This window comes from Corvus kubaryi, unplaced genomic scaffold, assembly GCF_017639235.1.
Source record: "Corvus kubaryi isolate FWS band 111438036 unplaced genomic scaffold, C.kubaryi_AGA036_p1.0 37249, whole genome shotgun sequence".
In the NCBI taxonomy this organism is placed as follows: domain Eukaryota; kingdom Metazoa; phylum Chordata; class Aves; order Passeriformes; family Corvidae; genus Corvus; species Corvus kubaryi.
The window spans coordinates 5,613,125-5,627,236 of NW_024581072.1; the positions used below are offsets into that span (position 1 = coordinate 5,613,125).

A 14,112-nucleotide genomic window follows, 5' to 3' on the forward strand; every position below is an offset into this window, starting at 1 on the left:
GAGCGGGAGCGGCGGCGGCAGCCCGGCCTCCAGCCCGGTGCTGGGCGGGCGGGGCCGCGCCGCGGCGGGGGGCGGCAGCCCCCCGGGCCACGCGTTCCGCAGGGTGACCCTGACCAAGCCCACCTTCTGCCACTACTGCACCGACTTCATCTGGGGGCTGGCCGGCTACCAGTGCGAGGGTAAGGGGCTGCCGGGGCGGCGGCAGCGGGCGTGCGGGACCTGCCGGGGACGCGTCCGGGGCGAGGCGGGGAGGGGGAGGAAAAATTGCCTAAACCCACTACTGATAAAAACTCTGTTCATAATTAGTATCGACAAACTATAGGACTAAAATCTAATGCTAAAATCTAATGCAGAGCCACAATACTAAAACACAATACTGAAATACAGTAATAAAAATAGTGCATTCTATCCCAAAAAGAAGTATCTAAGGGTAGTAATAAAAATTCTAATAATAGTAACAAAAATTCTAATAATAATAGTCATAAACTGCAACAAAAATTCTAATAATAATAGTCGTAAACTGCAAAAATCAAGTCTGAAAACAACAGTAGTACTGAAAATTTTGCTGTTATTAAAAATGGTAGGAATAAATTCACGATAATAATAATAGTTTCTAACAAAAATAACAAAAAATCAGAGGTGTGTCGCTCCTCACTCCTGTGTGGTGACATGGATGTGTGCTGTGATCCAGCAATGCTCCAGCGCATGCTGGGGTAAACACGCTGTGAGCCACCAAGCACCTCAGCAGCTCACAGTGAATCCATCCCAGGGGCACCCTTACCTGCTGAAATGCCTGATAGCATGGAGAATCTGAGACCTGTGTGGAGTTTGAACCTTTTAAACCTTGGCTCATGCCAGGAAGGGGAGAAGGAATCGCTGGGTTTCCTTGCATTGCGGCAGCTGAGGTTCTTGGAAGGGACAAAATTGTGACCTGTTCTGATGCAGCAAAATCCAGTGGTGTCATAGGAAGAAGAGTGGATCTCTGTGTCCCGCTTTAAAGGAAAACAAACACATCACCACCAACAACAAAAAACCCAAACAGAACAGCACAAAACATGATGTCTTCATGAGCATATGCAGTCCAGCTGGTTTGGGTTGCAGCTCCAAGGCCAGGTCTGAAGAGTCAGGTTGTACAAAACCCTCACTGTTTTGGTGGGTGTCAAACAAGGCTGTAGGTGTAGAACAAGTACCCTGCCGTTCTTGAAATAGCTCCTGCCTTTTGTCATTGCCATGGGTAAAGAGGGTGCAGGATTAAGTTAGGTAGAAGTCATGTTCCTGTGTGGTGCAAAGCAAGTCTTGCGAGGAGGGCTTTATATTTGCTTAAGAGTTTTCTGAGAGAAGTGTTGTTCTGTCTGTGTAGTGTAAAGTCACTGCTTATCCTAATAAGCAAAAAAGCTGGAAACTCAAAGGATGATTTCTTTCATTGTGAAAATGAAATGTGCAGAGCCAGTCTTCTATGGTCTCTTCTATCACTGACTTAAAAAATGGCAAATTTTTGGAGTCATAAAACTGGGTGTTCAGGTGCCAGTTTGTCAGTTAAAGATCTGAACAGTTTTGGTAATGCTAACAGGTAGAAAAACGTGAAAGGAGCAGAATGTCCAGAATGTCTCACTTTTTTTTTCCCCACTCACATATTACATATTGCAGGTAGTGTATTGCTGCAAGTTGCATTTAGGATTTTTTCATAGTTTTCCACTGAGAATTTTTGTTCTGGAACTGTTTCCCTTGGCTTTTCCAGCAGAATTCTGGATAAGCATCCTTAGCACCACTGTTTAATGACCATGTGCTGATGAGGCACTTCCAAGCTACACGGTTAAAATATCTCTTTTAAATCTACATCTGAAAACTCCACCCCAAGCAAGTCACCTCTGTGAGGGGTAATATGAGAGAGAGGAAGTACTCTTAGTTTTCATTAGCTCTAACATTCTCTGCTCAGAGTGTGTAGGGAAACCCTGTAATGGCACCTGCACATCAGTGTCTCCAGTGGGTGAAGAACTGATTTTTTTTTTGTTTGCTTGTTTGTTTTTGTTTTTTGTCCTTTTGTCTGTTTTCAACCAGCTATGCTTAGAGTCATGTTTGTCTTTCCAACAACTTACTGCTAAACAACAAATCTCAAAACCACCTGATGGGTCATTTGCTCACAGTGTCTGCTTCTGACAAGTTCCAAGTTATTTAATAATTGCTAATATGATTTCTTAAATGGTATTTTAAGTAAATTCCATTTAATAGTTGCGTCGTTGTCACATTTACCGTAACTAATGGAGTTTGATCATTGCACTTTAGAAAGTGGTAGAAGGAGTGCCAGGCTATTAAAACAAAAAAGTAACCCACCTAGCTATTAGTGAAGGAAACATTTGCTGTAGACTTGAAAAACATGATAGATAATTGCTGCCTCCTTTTTCTTCTCTGCAGAGTCTAGGTTTGCAGGTGTAATTGCAGCTATCTTTGGACTATTTTTGATAAACCACCTACAGGCTTCAACATGAAGGCATCGAGGGGCCTTTCTCTAAGTGGATTTGCAGTGGTTCCAGATCTGTGGGTTCAGATGTTCAGTCTCCTGATGCTGTTTGTGTTGACGTTCCCTGAAGCTGGTTCTTACCAAAACAGAAAGCTTCCATACTTTGAAGGGAACCAAGCATGCTGATGATGTGACTCCACCAGTTATCGAAAGGAAAGAAGAAAAATAAAAGAAACAAACTGGAAAAGCCCACCTCTTATCTGTCATTAGTTTGAGTAAATGACCTGGGTTTGTGTTTTAATAGTGATTGCCCTTTAGACCCTTGAAGAATGGCATTTTCTATGTGTGAATGATCAAGTTTGTGGAGTTTTTCTATAAACTTATCAGATACTCAGGAGACTGGCACGTGCCCATGTGGCTTACATAGCTGTGTAGCAAAAGTACAAGAAAATACAACAAATTCTCAAAACATTCCTGATAGTGCAGGCCAAGGTGGTCCTTAGCTTTTCTTCTGTGAATTCCTAAAAATACACAGGAGGGGTGCTTTGATGCTCTCCGTGGAAGGTACAAAGTGTCCTGCATCTAATCTGTTTAAAAGTAAGATACTGTTTCCCACTCCAGTTCAGGGCCACATCACTGTTACCAGCACTTTGTATGGGATTGAAGGTACTCCAGGGGAGAATTGCAGCTCTCTTCCGTAGATTGGCAAGGTATTTTTACAAGTGAAACTTTACAGGGAAGGCAGTAGTCTTCCTGTGTGGATTAGGTGTCCAGTTGGATCTGAAGATGTCACTGTATTAAGTTTCTGTGCGCATATTTATTGTAATATCAGTCAACCAGGCTTGCATCTGTGGTTTATTCACATGTCCTCCCCACCCCAACAAATCTGTTTTCTGCAAACCTTTCATAAATAACTATTTTTCTTATCACTTTACTGATTGTGGCTGTGACTTCCTTTGATAAGTGTGTGTGTATGTGTGACAGAATAAGTGATGCTTGACTTGTAGCATGAAAAGCTGCTCTCTTATATTGCTCTTGCTTTCCTAAGCATGGTCATTTCAGGTTTGAGTGGGTTTAAATTTCCTCAGGCTTGGCAAAGAGGAGGCAGTGTAAGTGACTGAGGTTTTGTGCACACGTGTATGGATCTTAAAAACGAAAAATACTAGATATATTAAGTCTGTATAAGAAGTAAAGAGAGAGCTCTTACTGGTAGTTCACAGAAGGACCAATTTCATACGCTAAAACATAGCAGATATTTTATACTGGAGCTGGGATTAGTTTTAGCCACCAATAAATAAATTTCTTTTCACAGGGCTTTTATTTTACATAAAACACTTCAAGGAAAAAAAAGTTGGAAGAATCGTGAATCTGTACAGTTTTGGGGGCTACAAATATTTCCAGTTCTATAAAACTTTCTAACCTAAAGTCAGTTTGGTTTATTTTAGCCAAAGATAAAATGTAGGGGATTTAAGTTATAAGCAGGTTTGCTGGCAAATTTACAATTGTTTAACCATTTTAGGTTTTTTATATCTATATATTTCATTAGAATATTTATGGAAAACTGCAGTCAAGGACTTCTTGATATGTTTTGTGTCTGTTTCTGCTAGGGAAATGCTGTTTGGGCAGGTAGGGCACCTGTCTTGATATGAAGGCCCTAAGTCAAGTACTGTTTTGGGAAACAGCATCCTTGTTTTCTGTTTTTGTTTTGGGGGTTGGAGAGGAGTTGGGAGGGGGGACAATTTTTTCTTAGGCTTCTAAGCAGAACCTCCAAACTTATTCCAAGATGTATAAAGCTTTGTTTCTCTTAATCTGATTTAGATGTTAGCTGACAACACCACAGCTTTTCCAGAGTAAAATGTAAACTGGATCTGAGCTGTATTTATGCCGTAAATCTCAGATTTGGCAAGAGAGCCAGAAAGCTGCTGTGATTTATACAGGCATGTCCCAGATAAGAACAAGCCATGTTGTTCCTTGTTGATTTAGAAGAGCTTGGAGATGTTCAGACAGCATTTGCAGCAGTCTTCAGATGCATATTTTGGACACACTTTGAATGCAGTCTATTACATTAAAAGGCTGTTCTAAGAAAATAGAGTCAGATAGGGAAGGTGTGTTAAAGCTGGGAGTTTGTTGAGATATGGAAGTAGTAGCAGGGAATAAGGGGGCAAGGGGCAATCTCCTTGAACTCTCATCCTTTCTAGTTCTGTTTTTGAGACAGACATCTGAAACATCCTTGACCCTACAGGTTTCATTCAGATCTGTTTTGAAGGAAGTGGGTGATGTATGAGATTCCCCCCAAAGTCTTAATGCTTGCAGTTCAAAAGGAAAAACATATTCTTCCTTCTTGTGATGAGCTTCTCTTGCTTTTGGTACATTTTGAACTAAAAATAAAAGCTGCAAGAAGGTAAAACCACAGTACAATTTTGCTTCTATCCTCCAATCAGTTTGAATTTTCAAGACTTTGCTTGCTTTATTCTTCAGTGGTTTTCTTGTGGGTGGTGGGGCCTTTCCGTGCAACAACAAGATGTTTGGTGCTGTAATGTTTAAGTGAATTTTGCTACATTTAGAGCTTAGACGGAGCAAACAAAGACTGTCAAAAAAGAAAAAAAAAGCCAAACAAACACACACACCAAAAAAATTCCACAAAATAAAACCTTACACAGCAACTTTGCTCAGTTCTGGTTAAGCTGATATACATGTTGAGAAAAATGTTTGGAGCATTGACTGACATATTGAAAAATGCAATTTACTGGTCTGGATTTGAAGGATAATCTGTTATGTACTGAAGAGAATTTATGCTTTTCTTTTCCCTGCCTCCTTCTGACAGAGCCTCAGAGGAAAATATCACTGTCACCATCAGTGATGCAGAGAAAAGGACAGCAAGCTTTGTGAGAATGCACACAGCTTTTGTAGCTGGAAGCTATAGTTTGTGTTGATAGCATTAGCCCAGATTTCAGTCCAGAAACTCAATTAGGTAGTAAATAACTTACTGCAGAAAGTGCTAAAGCCTGTAATCCAATACCAAGCCATGCACAGCACTTTCATATATCATCTGTGTTACTGCCTCAGTCTGACTCGTTGAGCAGTGACAAAAGCAGTAAGGAAGGTGCTCATCATGGTGTGAAGTGGCTGTGGCTGGTGCTCTGCACGTTCTCTTTCTGGATGATCATTCATCAAATATACCTTAGACATAACATTCAGGTGTTTCTCAGCCGTCTTCAAGGATAGTACCCTGGGGTCCTTTTAATCTTGCATAAAATTTTTTGGTCTTCCTCTGCTAAGTTTCCCACAGATAATAGTTCTTGCAGTCCTATGCTACAGGTCTGAAAAGATTTAATTCTTTCTTGAAGTTTTGTGGGAGATAAATGCCTGACTAGTTATTCCTTTGTGGTACACAAAAGACAGTAAAGTCTAAGGCTTTCCCCGTAAAACATGTCCTAAGTACTGTACTGAGCCTTTTAACAGCATTTTCTTCAAAACTTGTGCAGTATTTCAGTCAGAAGTGACCTCAGTACTTAATGAGTGGAGAAGCACTTGCTTGTTCCAGTGATGTCTATGTGCACTTGTGGGGTGCTAATGCAGTTCCTGCTTCAGGTTTGCTTTCTTTTTGGAAACTAGTACATTTTGGTAACACCTCCCCTTGCTCTAGAGATGGCATGCATTCCTTCTTTATAGATGTGGAAGTCTGTATTAACATGGGTTCCAGTGCACATCTCTGTGTGATTACTCAGTCTTCCTTCAGTTTAGTGTTCAGCGGTTTTTCGTAGTGGTGATGTTACTTGTATTTCGATGTTTCCCCGACAACGTTGGTTAATACCCTGGGGTTTTCCATGTGAAATAACCCACCCCATTAAGCAATCACTTTCCATTGACAATTGCTTTACAGCAGGGTCCGTGCTATGTTCAATGGGCATTAATTGCTCAATTGTAGTTGTAACTCAAGGTGGGGCCTCCTTCTTTTACTGCCAGAGGGAATGGCGTGCGAGGTTTTTAGTTTCCATTCTCTGGGTAGTTTGTAACAAATGTTTCTATTGATTCCACCCACCACCACCCATACTCGGAATCCAGGAATAAGGAGTTTTGCTTCTTTTTTTTTTTTGGTGGGTTCCCTCTGGGCATGGTGCCTTTAATGGTTTTTCCTTTTTGATTACATGCTGTTTATAACTCGTCCATAAAATTGCTTTGCTTCTTTGTATTCCATAGAAAGCCGGTTCTCATCCTGATTTTGGAGCACCCTTCTCAGGTGGCAGCTCTGAATTTTCATTGAACCAGGCTGTCCCTGCATGACATTTGCTTTTTGGTTATGTCACTAGTTTCTTCCAGAAGTGTTTCTAACTCTGCATTTCTTTAGCTCAAGCTGACTTCCTTCTGGGCTACTTGTTGCTCAATTAGATCCATCCCAAGCTGGCTCATGACAGCACCTTTGGTGAAACTGCTTTTGCAACACCTACAGAAGACAGGTGACTAATTTACTTGAATATGTTTAATTTGACTCGGCTCCAGTGGGGAAAGAGCAGGTTGTATGTATTATATATACACCTTTCTAAAGGATTAAACAATACATGCTGATCAACTCCTGTTCTTTTTGCATTTCCCGCCCCACCCCAGCCTTTTTATTTAATGGTAACTTTCACTTTGCGAGAAGCCTGTTAGGAAATGCTTCCAAGCAGAGAGCACGTGTATATGTCACAGTGTGAGAAGGAATATGCTGGAAGCGCACTTATTTTTTTTTCTAAGTGTGCTACCACAGTAGTCTTCCTTTTAAGCCATATTGCTGCCCACTCTTGTCTCACTTGTGGAAGTTTGTTATTCAGTAGAGTACAGTCAACCCCTCATTTCACTTCCTGTTCTTACTTAAGTATTTTTATTTGCTTGACTCTAGAAGAATGGGGGTGGGGGTGTGTGTTTCTATTCATACATATATATTCACATATATTTATGTGACTTTGTTGCTTTTTTCCCTGTTTAAAATTGAGTATCAGTGATTTATTTGGAAATATGTTTAGGGTTATTAATGTAATGTGCTGGTATCACACCAGTTGTATGATATAATTGTCGTGGCACTTACTATTGTAAAAATAACGTTGTTTAAGATCTAAAACAACTAACAGGATAAACAATGCTGTATTTAAGCACAGTTTAATCCATCCCTGATGGTTTTACATACACAATAGTGCTAGAGAGATTCTGAATATTTGGCTAAACAGGTTTTCTTCTAAGAAATTATTGAATTATTTGAACTTCAGGTGTTAAAATAGGAGCATTGTATTGTTCTGCAGGGTAAGTTAGGTTATGGTGGGTAGGAAATTGGACATCCAGTTGAAGTGCAAGAATGCATAGAAAAAAATCTCAGTTCCTCATTGCTTTTCCTTCTGCTTGGCAGATTGTGTCACTTTTTAGTCTCTTGGTTTGTCATGCTATAATTCAGGAAATGACTCCTTCCTTTTTGTTCAATACTTTCTCTGCAGAATGTGAAAATAGTAACTGGTACACCTTGTTAACCAGTGAACATAAGAAATAATCCACTAACCAGTTCCTTAACTGGTTCCAGTAAAAACACTTCCTGAGTGCTGAACCCATTATGTGGCTGGGATCTTCATAAATACAAGGAAATTGGTAAGATTCCTCTAAACATGAAGATGGCATGAGGGAAGGTTCTGAACATAAAGTGAAAAAGCTAATCCTATTTGAGACCATGGATGCTTTCTTTCAGAATAAAAAAGGCTTTTTGTGAGATGACAGATTTTCTTCAGAATCTAGTTAGGATGGCAGAGTGAGTGTAAATCATCACACATACAAATTTGCATGAGAAACTGATAAGGACGAGCAGTCCTGGGATGTATCTGCTATAAAAAGAATCCCTTAGAATTGAAACAAAGATATGGGCTGAGCAAGAACCTAGGAAAAACTGCTTTTTCCCATTCAACCTCTTCTCGAAACAGTGTGATACAGAGTACTGAAAAAACTGATTTAAAAATTTTTGGAGAGTCACAAATACATAATTTAAAACTCTCAAGACACTTTACAAAGTTGTTGCCCAGATTCTGGGTGGATGCTGTTGGGTGTCCCAGTGGCATAGTCTTGTGCTGGAACAGTTGTGCCTGGCGGGTGTGCACGTGAGCTGTAAGCACAGTGTCTGCCCTTACTGTTGACAATCGTCACTGGTAGTAATAGAGGCCCTTCCAAAAAGCAGTCGTGATCCCTTTATCCTAGAAGGGGTTGTAAATGGTGCTTTGCAATTATGTTTGATGTTCCAACTGTCTGTCTGGATGCTGGGCAGACTTAATTCTGTAAACAGAAGATGCTGAGTGAGAAGCTGAGCAAGTGATCCAAAATGAGGAGGTGTGAAAGAAGAGATATAACCTTAAAAACAAAAACAGTTTTAGATTCCTGTTTCTATTTCTGTGCAGAAATCAAATACAGACTTACAGCTTGTATTTTCTCTTGTGAAGAAGTTAACTAACAGCAGCTGGGACTATTAGGCCTTGCTAGGCAAATTAATTAAAAAAAAATAAGCTAAAGAAGAAGGTAAAAAAGTACTATCATGTTCAAAATGCTCTACAAAACAGCCAAATATCATTGTGTTAATTTTGGTTTTGACCTCTGTTATTCTGTTCTTACTACGTTTTCTTTGCTCCAGAATAGCTCCTGTTTGGCAAATGCCTAGAGATTTCTTGACACTATTGTGTTTTTCATTCAAGCACTTTTTCTTCAGGTGAACCATATAGATTATTTGAAAATGAACCCGTAAGATAATGGAGATATATTTCTTCGGGTTTTCTTTCTCACTTTTACTTCTGCTCAGTGTAACTTTTCTCTTAAATATGTTGTCGTGGGAAATCTTAAGAACCTTTCAGCATTTGTTGATAATTCATGTGTATGAATTAATAGCTGATAATGCTGCATAGTAAATTAAGATCAACTGCTACAAGAACTTTCTCTGTCTGATCAGTTGAGAAGACCACATCAAACAACATTAAACTGAAATGAATATATAAACCTTTATATAATTTCCCTCTTTGGGAAAGATTTATAGTTTTTCAGGGATAGGTTTTGAATTTTACTGTTTATGAACAGAGTTATTTTGTCTTGGAAGTAGTGGTGTATTTACCAATGGTATATGTAACTTGCACTGCAGGCTTCTAATCTCCAGATAGATGTAAACACTCATCTTCTATGAATTTTGTATGATCTTAGACATGTGAAGGAGACCGTTGCTTTAATTCAGGATAAATATAGTCTTCAATCTCATTAATGACTCAAGCGTAAGTGGTGGAACTAAAACCCTCACACTTTTTTAACAGGAATCTTTCTAAAGTGCTTGAAGTGAATAAAATTAAGAATCAGGATTTTTAAAAAAATCATGAAGATCAGCACTTTGTTTTCTAGCCTTTCTGGAAATAGTGCCTTGTGAGTGTTTTGTTTTCCTGATTCACCACTGTGTGAATCATTTGCCTTTACTTTCCTGACCATGTCAATCGCTTTGTAGTAACCATCCTGAAGAAAATACTGAATGTACTTGCCCAGTTGGCACAGGTTTCTGTTTCTTTGTTTCCTGCATTTTTAAAAAATCTCTATTCTTTCCAGGTCTGGGGTTTTTTCACTCAAATCCTATAGTTTTATACGCTTCCAAGTGTGATGCAACTTGGAAATGAAGCCCTACAGGAATCACAAAAAAAGGTTGCTGTGGCAGCTCTGGAGTGTCTTGGGTTTTTCCTTGTTTTGTGTTGCTAGGAAGTGTTGAGATGCCTTAGATAATCCAGAGATTACCCAAGTTAAAAGTGGAAAAAAAATATTTTGGGGTTGCACAGATTAATAATTGGACCTACGTTTTAGTTATATCCGACTTTTCTTTAAAAATTGTAACTGTACTGTGGAGGTATGTGGGTGCTACTGTAGCTAAGCTTAGCAGGGATTTTTGTTCTAGTATCTTCAGGATTTTTTATTATATTTTTATGTTCTGTTTTCACTTTTTAAAGCGTAGAAGAGGGATTGCAAACCTCCTGTCTACTGGTTATATCACTGGGTGGAAAATACTAGGTTTATGTGAAATGCTGCTTGGCTTGCCTTGGTCCATTCAACATCTTATGTGTGTTTTGGAGGAAAGTCTGGGTTTCCTGCACTGCTAAGAGCACAGAGCAAACTCACTGAGCCCCTGTGTGCATGGGATACGCATGGGGTTTACTTTGTGTGATATACCCTTGTGCTAGTTTGGAAACAAACCAGTGGGAGGCACCAAGTCAGAATAACAATTTAATGGAAATTAAAGAAAAGGGGGAAAAAAAAGGTAAAAGAAAACACTGTCAAACTGACAGAGTCAAGGTACAACCTGACACCCTGTTAGGCAGGGTGGTGGTAGCAGTCTGGTAGAATGGTGGCTGCAGTCCTCTGAAGCAGTGATCCTGTAGTAAAACAGTCTGCTCTTCCTCAGGAAGTCCAATGTAGCTCCTGTCCTCTGGAAATCCAGTGGGAAGCCAGTGTCTCTGGTGTTCAGCCTCAGCTTATATCCACGATGGGATGCTTGGTTCCTCCCTCTGGGTGGAGCATCTCACAATGGGGTAACGAGTCATGAGGGAAAGTGTTGATTAGGCTCATTAACAGAAGATAGTCCGGAGGGAGTTATCTCTGAGTCAGGCGGCAGGGCAATGATGGGCAATTAACAGCAAGATAGTCTGGGGGGAGGAGGCAAGGAAACACTGCCCCACCTGATTTCAACAGCTGATGAGGATGGTAATAGAATACACTGCAACCCAGGACAACCCTATAGGTGCAGAACTGGTCTGTATTACAGCTGGTCTGGAGCCTGTAATGCTGAGAATGTCTCCAAGTCTTCGGGTATTGTGAGAGTGTCCGGGCAACTGTGTCAATATCACATTTTTCTGCCAAAATTCCGTCACAGCTTATGAAGTCCTACTGTGCATTAAGACCAGCTAAGATCCACCCTGTTTATATAAGTGTAATTCAAATTCTTCTTTTTCAAAGTTGAAGAAGTGCTACTGTTATTTCCCTTTGCTACGTGTGAAGGCATTTTGGCGTAGGTATGTCTAACATAGCAGAAGTGTTAACAGGACTGTTTTTTCATAAGAGACATCTGTGTTGTTATTGAAGGATGACGCTGCCATGGTGGTGTGGATTTACTGTGCTGTACTGGCTAACGAGAGGGTTAGAGTTAGGCCACATGTGTGAGGGCTGGCACCCTGCAGTGTTCATGCAGGGTGCCTAGGCATGATAGCCTCATGAAGTCAGCAAGTCTGAGGGCAAGGTGGGTAGGGGCAATCCCAGGCATGAGTACGGACTGGGAGAAGAAGTCATTTGATAGCAGCCCTGTGGCGAAGGACTTGTGGGTTGTCATGGATGAAAAGCTGGACTCAAGCTGGCAATGCCAGAAACCAAGCACATCCTGGGCTGCATACAAAACAGTGTGGCCAGCAGGTCAAGGTAGGTGATTGTGTCCCTTTACTCTGCCCCTGTGGGGCTCCACCTGGAACACTCCATCCAGTTTGCAGTTCTCAGCACAAGAAAGACTTGAACGTCTTAAAGCGTGTCCAGAGGAAGATCAGAGGGATGGAGTACCTCTTCAATAAAGACAGACGGAAAGCTGGGGTTGTTCAGCCTGGAGAAGAGAAGGCTTCCAGTAGTTTAAGACAGAGTTATAAAAATGAGGAACAGGGACTTTTTATATGGGCAGGTAGTGACAAGACAAGAGACAAAGGTTTTAAACTGAAAGAGAACATCTTTAGATTAGATGTTAGGAAGAATTTCTTTGCTCAGAGGCTGGAACAGGTGGCCCAGAGAAACTGAATGCTTCATTCCTGAAGATGTTCAAGGCCAGGTTGAATGGTGTGCTGAGCAACCTGGTGTGGTGAATGCCAGGATGAGCTGAAACTATATGATTTTCAAGGTCCCTTTCAGCCCTAACCATTCTATGATTCCATTATGAAGTTTTTGTTGCAAGGATGCTTGCAGTAAATGTCAAAGTGTTTTAGTGCATTTTCCTTTAAATTGAGGGCTGGATCAGTCTTCCTTGTAGTTTTTGTTGTGCTGTTCTGAATGCTGTAAGCTGTATCTCTTTGTTTGACCAGTAGCTGTAAGTCAGCTGGACGGTGCTGATAAACAATTGACAAAGTTTCTCTTTGTAAGGCGTCACCCTAAAAACAGTGACTTGCAGAAGCTGTTGCAGCCAACAGCTGCAAGGAGCTAAGCATTTCTGACACGGGTGTACATACCGTGCAGTAGGTGGTTCTGGGGTCCAGCTGGATCTTTCTTGCTGCTCTTCTGGTTTTAACCATTTCATGTTTCTCTGCCCCTCCTGTCCAATTTCATTTACACGTGCTGCCAAGCTGGCACATCTCTCCTCCAGCCACTGGCATTCAGTTGATTGCATGGGCAGTCTGTAGCAGAAGACCAGCTTAAGACAGAGCCAGGACAAATTGCTGATTGCTGAATGATCTTCAAGAGGCTTGTAGTGGTATCTGGTACTTGATTTTCTTATCACCATGGCATCTTGCTGAAATTATGGGTTGGGTGTCATTGGAAGACCTTCTCGTTTGGAGGTTGTTAGGATCTATAGCCTTTCACTGCATATGCAGGGAGTGTGATCAGAGGTTTTTCTGTCAGCCTTCAAACTGGCTCGACCCTTTCTGTCTGTGTAAAGGCTGCAGTCTGGAAAACCTGGGAAAAAGCTGCAACTGTGTTAAATGGTGTTGCATCTGGCTTGTGTGGGCAACCTTCATCCTTTAGCCTGTACAAAAGAGCAGCTGGAGTGCTTAATTGTTTGCCCTCAGACAGATTTCTGTGGTTCAGAGACAATTTCATTTTGGACTCTTGCCTCCAGCATCCCTAAATACCGCTGATAGTCCCTATGATTGGGAGCCCGTGGTTCCTCCATGCTGGGAGAAAAGTCACAGCCAATGGTCTGTTGCTGTTACATTGTTGGTGGCAAAAGCTGTGTCCCTCCAGGCTCCCTGTGCAACTTCACACTGTTAGTGGGAGGCCTCTTCCTCTGAAGGATCTCTTTTTTTGCAATTGTCAGGAGATGAGTTGCTGAACTCTCCTGTGATGTTGTAGTCCTCTTGGAGATTTTTTGTTTTCCATCAGTGAACCAGAGCCTTGTCCCAGGGCACTGTCCTATCTTTGGCCTAATCTTCAAGAAAAGAGAAGGTGTTGGTGCTTTCTGGATGTGAATGAGAGTTTGACACTAGTCATCTTCCATCTCTCTAAAGAAGAAAACACTCTTAATATTGGAGACCTGTTCAGTACTAAAACTGCATGCCTCTGAAATTCTGTGTTCACCTTAATTTCACTGGTGGGAAGTCTGATCCAGCTGTCTTTCAAGAGGGAAAAAGTGAAGTCCATGCAGAACTCACCTTTCTCATAAAACTTCACAGAACAGAATCACAGAATAGTTTGGGCTGGAAGTGCCCTTAAGGGTTATCTAGCCCAACACGCCACTCCCACACACTCCCTGCAATAAGCAGGGACATCCTCAACTAGATCAGGTTGCTCAAAGCCCTCTTCAACCTGACACTGAGTGTTCCCAGAGATGGGGCATCTACCAGCTATCTGGACAACCTGTGCCAGTGTTTCACCACCCCTACCATACCAGATGTCTTCCTTATATCCAGTTCAAATCTACCCTCTTCTAGTTTGAAGGTATT

General features: G+C 41.2%; 1 protein-coding gene across 1 annotated transcript in view; it reads left to right on the plus strand.

Moving 5' to 3' along the window:
- DGKQ (diacylglycerol kinase theta) overlaps positions 1 to 14,112 on the plus strand; it is a 110,025-nt gene that overhangs the window by 18,815 nt on the left and 77,098 nt on the right. Inside the window, exon 2 of the mRNA XM_042023383.1 lies at positions 4 to 179. Within this exon, the coding sequence (XP_041879317.1) occupies positions 4 to 179 (176 nt within the window). The remainder of the gene's footprint in view (positions 1 to 3; positions 180 to 14,112) is intronic.